Raw genomic sequence first — 8,306 nt, forward strand, 5'->3', positions numbered from 1 at the left:
GATGAAAACTAGCCACTATATATCGTGTGCTTCGAGAGACTGACTCAGAAGCACGAGGACCACGTGTACTATCTCCATCCAGACAGCTCTTGTTTCCACAATTCTGCCCTGAACTAACCCTGCAGGAACAGCCCAGACGAATCCAGATGCCCGCAAATGTCTTCAGAGCGGCTAAATGCACACGAATGCCCCCACTTGGTGTGTGAGAAGATTCCACTCTCAATGTTCCCTCTTGCGAAGCAACTGGATTTAATCTTCAGGAAAGTTTGAGAGTAGTTTTTCTTTTCTTTCTGCCCACGAAGCAGTGAGCTTCTCTCACCACCAACTTAACAGCGTGGGGGACTCTGTAAAGGCCTCCCCCACTCCGCCCCCTCCGAGTTTTAAATCAAACGGGCCATGTAAGCAACTTGGTCATCGTTTTGTTGCTTTCTTTAATTGTTTGATTTTTTTTTCCATCTATATAGGAAATGGACAGTGGAGGGCTGTGGGAAAAGTGGTGCGGAGAAAATCTGGGTTGGCTCTTGCTTTGCTGACATACTAGCTGAAAATCTAGGGTAAATTCGAGGCAAGCCAGCAGGGACCTCACCCCTACCCCCAGCCCCCAAGTTCCATCTATAAATGCAGACATGCTATTAACAGGGAGAAATAGAATTCTCTCCTATGAGGGTAACTAAGCAAGCTGAGACAGTAGTGGCCCAGTGAAGGGTAGTGCGTGGGGGGTGCTCAGTGGGGGCGGGGGCTTTCCACTGGACTCCCAGTCTTTACCGCGGATATACAATTTGCTGAAGGAGCAAAGAACATCCTCGGCTCTAAGTAGGGCTTTTAGTGTGCTCATTGATGAGTGAAAGTCGCCACACATGTCAAGCTAAAGGCAGTTGTTGGGTTACTAACAGGACCCAGCGCCTTGCAAACATATGCGCTAAGCTGTGTATACAGATGGCAGGCAGAATAATGGAGCAGGCGCCTTTTATAAAGCTCTGGCTGCTGCCTGTCTTCAGACCTGGGAAATGAAACTATTCAGACTCGCGGCCAGATAGCGCTTGCGATTGTTTGTTACCGTTTTAATCCTATTAATTAAAACGTTAACCTGATTGGGTAGAAAGCGCTGTCCCAACAGGCGAGTCTTCTTCATAATAACCTACTCAGAGATAATGATGTAAAAGACTCCCCCGTCTGTGGCGGCGGCTGGTTGATGGGTCCGGAAATCTCTTGAAGGTGAATCCAAGCAAGATAAACGGTGCGTAGAGCAGGCGCGGGATTGGACTCAGAGGCGGCAGCGGCGGCAGCCCCGCTCCCTCCGAGACCAGCCTCCCACCATGAGGGGCCGCGGCCCATGGTGAGCCTTAGCAGCCAGCACCGTCGGCTGGAGACGAAGAAGAAGAAGAAGAGGAGGCGGCGAGCGCGGGGGAAGGCGAAAAAGAAAAAGAAGGGGACAGGGCTGCGGGCAGCGTGGGGACGGACGCACGCAGCAGCTCCGGAACCCCGCCGGCGCGCGTCTGTGCGGCCGCCTGACTCTCCAGCCCAGGTGGCGGCTGGCCCGGACGATGGAGCGCGGGTTGCACCTCGGTGCAGCGGCCGCGAGCGAAGACGACCTCTTCCTGCACAAGAGCCTGGGCGCCTCCGCCGCCAAGCGCCTGGAGGCGGCTTTTCGCTCCACGCCCCCGGGCATGGACCTGTCCCTGGCGCCTCCAACTCGCGAACGCCCGGCGTCGTCCTCGTCGCCCCTCGGCTGTTTCGAGCCGGCTGATCCCGAAGGGGCTGGGCTGCTGCTGCCTCCGCCCGGAGGAGGCGGTGGCGCGAGCGGCGGCGGCGGCGGGGTGAGTGTCCCGGGGCTGCTCGTGGGCTCAGCGGGCGTGGGGGGCGAACCGAGCCTGAGCAGCCTGCCGGCGGGGGCTGCCCTGTGCCTCAAGTACGGCGAGAGCGCCGGACGCGGCTCCGTGGCCGAGAGCAGCGGCGGCGAGCAGAGCCCCGACGACGACAGCGACGGCCGCTGCGAGCTGGTGCTGCGAGCCGGGGGCCCCGACCCGCGGGCATCGCCGGGAGCGGGGGGCGGCAGCGCCAAGGTGGCCGAGGGCTGCTCCAACGCCCACTTGCATGGTGGCTCGGGCCTCCCCCCGGGGGGCCCCACAAGTGGCGGCGGAAGCGGCGGCGGTAGCGGCGGCAGCAGCAAGAAATCCAAAGAGCAGAAGGCGCTGCGCCTCAACATCAACGCCCGCGAGCGCCGGAGGATGCACGACCTGAACGACGCTCTGGATGAGCTGCGCGCGGTCATTCCTTACGCGCACAGCCCTTCAGTGCGGAAGCTCTCCAAAATCGCCACGCTGCTCCTCGCCAAGAACTACATCCTCATGCAGGCACAGGCCCTGGAGGAAATGCGGCGCTTAGTCGCCTACCTCAACCAAGGCCAGGCCATCTCGGCAGCCTCTCTTCCCAGCTCCGCGGCCGCGGCTGCGGCGGCCGCTGCCCTGCACCCGGCGCTCGGCGCCTACGAGCAGGCGGCCGGCTACCCGTTCAGTGCAGGGCTGCCGCCCGCTGCCTCCTGCCCCGAGAAGTGTGCCCTATTCAACAGCGTCTCGTCCAGCCTCTGCAAACAGTGCACGGAGAAGCCTTAAACACTCCCTCCCTCGAAAACCTCGAGACCGACCCCAAAGCTAGAGGAAAGTGAGAAGCTGCTCCCCATTCCTTTTCCTTTGGTCCTCTCCTAAGTTGTGAAACACTTGCAGGGCAAACAAAGCAGAGGCAGGAACTTAGAAGTATCAGAGACAAGCCGGACATTCAGCCTTGGCACGCCCGGAATCTCGATCTTTGGGGTGGGGAGGGAGGGAAGAGGGAGGTTTAGTGCGGATGAAGTGTGCTTCCTTTTTCCCCTCAGAAAAGTGGCAACTTTGGTGGCTACCTAGATCTCAAGGAAGTACAGTCTTCTTTGGAGGTGAAAATAAGTTGAAAAGTAGTGCTTGGTTATTAGACGAGAAAAGTACTGAGTGGTCAAATACTAATCCTACTAATACCTGACAATTGGCAAGTGATGAAAGGGAAAGGGGTTCAGAGTTGAGAGGCTCCGGGACAGAGTATTCAATCAGACAAATCAGAAAGGGCACTCGAAAATACATCTTGATTCTGAGCCAGGAGAAAAACTTGAAATGCAGACTTATTTAAGTGGAGGGGAAAGCAGAGAGACATGTTGCTATGAAAGACTTGTATTTTTTATTGTCTCTGAACTTAAAATTCCGTGAAAATGCTCAAAGTTTTGGTGAGAGTGATATAAAAAGCAGGCTGTGGCTGAAAGAATTGCATTTAAGATATTTATGTGCACCTTGTTACTTTCTACTCTGCAATGATGTATTAACAATTTATGGTATTTATTTGTTATTTTTCAATGATCCACATCAACCGTATTTATTATGTGTTAAGGTATTGGGTCTTAAGTGTAGATTTTTTTTAATGCTTCTAAAATTCTGTTTTATATATTAACTTACACTGTGTGCCTAGTGTTCAAAGGTATATTTGCCAACAAATATGAAGAGAAATATTGATGTATCTGAGCTGCTGAGGTTTTTGAAAGGTCATTGGATATTTTCAGTTGCATCGTCCATGTATTTAAATTGAGCTTTAATAAATTGCTTCAGTCCAAAAATTACAGGAAAGGTGTATTCTTAATTGATGAATGAATTGATCTCTTTTCCAAAAGGGGACCTATTTGCATTCCAAAACAGAAAAACATCACAGCAATAGATTTTACAAGTAAGAACATACTAGGCAAATATATTTTTCAGGTTGTGCTGTGCATTTTAAAAGGTCTAATTTAATTGTTTTTTTATATAGATGTACATATATAAGTTATTCCTCCTGTGATGACTTATTAAGTTAAAAGACTGGTTTGATTTGCTTATGGTGTGAAATCCTTTGTTATTTTTCTAAGAAAAATAAAATTTAAAAGACATGAGATAAAGCTAAGGAAGAGCAAGAAGCTATTTACCCAAAGTGAGCTTTCAGTTTTAGTTTGCATGGCGAGCTGCCTGCCTTTCCTCCTATGAAAATCCAGAAAACCTCTTTTTAAAATGGAGTCTTGCTATTTTCCACTCCTTACAGATAATACAAATTCAGTTTGTCTGGTGATTTCAGAGCTATGATGGATCTATCAGTTGGTTTTGGATGTGTAAAGAATGATATATATATATATATTAAATAGGTCACTCAGACTATGACAGCTATGTACGACCATTTGTATGTGTATCTATGTCAGAAAGAATCTTTATTAAAATATTTTGATCAAACATTTTATTATGCTGTGCTTTGTAGAAGAAAGTAACAAAAAAAAAAAAAGGAAAGGAAAAGAAAGGAGTTTCATAAAAAGTGGAACCAAAGTTTTGGCAGTGCTGCACAAATTATGAGTAGCCTTAGTTCACATGGTTACTAAGAGGGCAAGAACTGGGGATGGCCATGGAGCAGAGGTGAAAGAGGTCTGTGGTTAGACCCAGAACATGTCTACAGCTCCTGATCCTTAAAAAGCCAGGGTCTCCCTGAAAGTCTCTCCCACATGTACAGAATCTAGGCCATGCTAGGGCCTGCCAAGGTGGGTAAATTTTCTTAAAGACTTTTAAAACAAAAGTTCTGCATCCAAATGCTTGAAGACCAAAAGAAAAGATAAATCTTTTTTTCTTTGAGCACCAACTTTATGGAGGTCTCATTCTACTTTTCTGTGACAAAAGGGTCAATGTGATTGGATTATGTAAGTGTAAGGAATGCCCGCAGAGACTCCCAGAATTTATTAGGTCATTGGTTAATGAGTTGCTTGGTATTTGAACTGGGTTAGGCATGACTCTACTAAGGTATAATATATCTGTTTATATTTGAACCTTTGCTCTTGAATGTAGAAAGTATAACTTGTAGGCATCACAGAGATGGTGGTACTGATATGGAGGTTTGAAGGTCCAGAACTTTCACTGGACCTAGTTACCTAAATGCATTTGGGAGGGGGTGGTCTGTGCAGCCTCAGCTCATAAAGACCTCCCTAAATGCCATCAAACTTAGTAGAGGCTGGTAAAGAAGGATGCTTTCTGTTCCGATTTTCATCAAAGAAGATTAATCAGAACCTGTAACTTTTCAGACAACATAAGAGCAAAAGGCCTTGAAACTCAAGCCCCTCTGTCAGGGCGTGATGTAGACAGGAGGAAGGGACCAGGGTAGCCCCTAGGCTGGAGAAGACCTTCTCTCAGCATTTACCAGACAAAGCCTGGGTGCGTCTAATTATGATTATTAAAACAATTTCCATGACGATGTCTAATATTATGTTAATTTGAAAACAACTGTGTATGAAAACTGTCGACTATAATACCTAAATTCATTTAATGAAACACATCGTTAAGGCAATTAAACCTCCTGGATGTGATTAAGAAACATAATTACGACACTGTTCTGCACCATAATTGGGTGTCTTTAATCAAGGGGTAAAGTGATCAGCAACACAGCCATTAGTTTGTATTGTTCTGTCCCTGCTGTCCATCATTCTGATTAGGAATTAGCCACAGCCTCCACTAGTCAGACTCCCTCCCCCCCCCTTTGCATACTAACATTGTAGGGGACACATTTGCTGCAAGATTTACTGCTTAATATTTTGCATCATTAAGAAGGCCTCCCTGAAACACTTCCTTTATAAACTGTGTATTATTCCACCATTATCAGAAATCGGACAGAATAACAAATCTTGAACTTCAAGAAAAAGACATGCTGGCTCTCCCCTCATCCTCCAACCTCTCAGCTTCTGTGCTTAGTCCAGAAGAGAACTCAAGTGTAAGGGGGGAACGTTGAAGAAGAATATTAAAGACAGAAAATGTCAAACAAGCAGGCAGTACTGAAATGCATTGGAGGCAATTATATTTATTTTCATTTTAATATTTTCAGAGATGTCAACATTTTGTTTTGTTTTGCTTTTTGACTGGAGCTGGTCAGCATTTGTTTTTATAAAAGCCATAGGATGCCTGAAAGAAAAGGCAAAGAAGCTCCAGGTTTGCTTAGGTGTCCTCCTCTGCCTCAACCCTAACCCCTCCAGAGTTTCTCCAGCATCTGCTTCTGGTTCAGGAAGAGGATGGCTGGAGAAAACGTCCACTTCTCTACATCCAGACTCCAGGCCACTTTTCTTCTGCCTTCTCTGGAGAATTAGTCTTTTCACTGCTGTGCCACAGTGTCTACCCAGGTGGAGTCAACACCAGGGCCTTCAGAATTCATCTTCAGAGTGTGGGCATGTAACAGCCAATAGTGGCTCATCCAAGAGCTTGCTGGGATATCCACCAGACTTTAAGGTCCTTTCTCAGGAACACCCTACCAACAAATCCTCAGGGAACTAAAGGCTCCATATACCTTGTGAGTCCCACTTGAATTCACTAGCTTGACCCTGAGGTCTGATAGACTCTTCAGCTGTTTATTTACTAAGTTTCCTGCAAGTAAACATCTTGGGGAAGTCACCTCTCCTTTCTTCTCCTTGAGGTGGGTAGATGAGTGTGCCTGTGCTGTGCCTAACACACACACTCACTCACACATACACACACGGGGGGTGGGGGGGGGAGGAGAAGGGACACTGCAATGCTCTTTCTTCCCACTCTAAAGCTGAACAACCCTCCGAAGACCTTTTATTGCACAGGAATTCTTGCTGTAATTGCTCCCATTTCCTTTTCTTAGCCCACGAGCCACTAGAGAAAACCCAGGCTCACCTTCCCCATGCACTTTTAGCGTGCAACACCAGAAACAAACTTTTGTACCTGCCTTGCGACCTAACCCAATATGAGTGGCAGTGACTGTTGCAATGTAATGACTTATGAAAGATATAATCATGTGTTAAATTGAATCCTCCGTTTAACTGTTAATGGTGTGCTCTGGGCACATTTATGTATTAAATGCTATGGTAACTAATTACCATTAGGAAAAAAAAAGATAATACACTTTCCAGACTTTGAAAAATAATGATGAGTTCAGTTCCAGGCATGCAGCAGTTTGCAGTGGCTCTGCCTGGCTGAGCAAGGGAACCAGTGGAGATCGGAGGTCCGCCTGTGTTCCAGCAAAGAGGGAGGTAATGAACCCTGGTCAGGGGAGGTTTCCAAGCTTCCTCTTCCAACCTTTAATGAAAATGAGATTCAGCCTGGGGATGTAGTGGTGGCCCGGGGAAGCATGAACGGAATGATACCTCTACACAAAATCAAATAGTAAAACCTAAACTCCAGAAACATAAAAGAGCCTCCTTTTAACCGAAATGCAGATGAGACTAGAAACCTAAGAGACAGTAAGGTCAGTTTGAAGAACAGAACACTTTCAGGACGAGAGTTCTTTTTTCTCAAACAGTTCTTCTGGTCAAGCGGTATGTGTTTTGCTGGCTTCACAAGATAAACAGGTGTTTGGTCCAACCCAAGCCCCAGGATAGGCCTAGTGCATGTTGCCTAGCCTTAGTCGGATCAAGAAGGCTTTCTGCAGCTTGGTGGTGAAAAACCATCAACCACTTCCGCGATAGATTTGAGCACCCAAAGAGCTTTTTTTTCACTCTGAGCCTAGCTAAAGGGTGGTGATTCAGAACCTCTGAGGCAAATTTCTTCCCAGGCTTCCCCAAAACTGGCATTTTCCCTGCCTGCCCCTCCTGCAGGCCAACTGTGGCCCAACCTCCAAGTTTCTAGCAACACAGAGACTTTAAGGTGCTTTGCCTTTAATTCTCTTCCCAGGTGTTGCTGAATCCTGCTGCACCACAATTCAGGGTCCAGATTCAGGGTCTTCCTTTTAAAGCGCACCCCTTACAGCTTGACCAACCCCAGGAGTTGTGAGAATGGTCCCAGTTGTAAATCAGGAGAAAGTTTTATTTATTCCCTTATTTGGGCAAGCAAACCCTGTTCTCCCTTCCCTTTTCTGGAGACGTGTGTGGATTCAATTCTGTCACTAATTCATATAATTAGTGGTATTGTTCTTAATAGTATTTTTCTGGATTGTCTTAAAGTGAGGTGTGGTGCGGGGAGGACAAGGCAGAATGGGGAGGAGAAAGGGAGGGCTCCCTTTTCTGGCTTGTTCTGCTCAGCAACACAGAAATACAGATTAAGCCACATTGGAAGGAAATTCTCTGGCCTGGAAAAGCCATCACGTTAAAACAAAGATCAGGTTTAAACACTGGCCACCACCCCAACTGCAGCCTTTGCCAACGAAGGCCATCCTACATGTCACCAGAGTGCTTTGATGGGGAGGTGACTTTAATTACGCTCAATAAGATATCATCTTCTACCCAGCTTGAGAAAGAGTTAATTCTTTCTCAAAGACCAGAGCTGTCCTTGTCTGTT

At 47.3% G+C, this 8,306-nt stretch overlaps 1 protein-coding gene across 1 annotated transcript; it reads left to right on the top strand.

Annotated features, from left to right (window-relative positions):
- The first annotated feature begins 853 nt into the window (after positions 1–853).
- On the top strand, positions 854–4,276 carry Bhlhe22 (basic helix-loop-helix family member e22). Its single transcript, XM_021158443.2, has one exon. The coding sequence runs from the start codon at positions 1,545–1,547 to the stop codon at positions 2,610–2,612; it is 1,068 nt and encodes a 355-aa protein (XP_021014102.1). The 5' UTR covers positions 854–1,544; the 3' UTR covers positions 2,613–4,276.
- The last annotated feature ends 4,030 nt before the right edge of the window (positions 4,277–8,306 follow it).

Source organism: Mus caroli, chromosome 3, assembly GCF_900094665.2.
Source record: "Mus caroli chromosome 3, CAROLI_EIJ_v1.1, whole genome shotgun sequence".
NCBI lineage: Eukaryota > Metazoa > Chordata > Mammalia > Rodentia > Muridae > Mus > Mus caroli.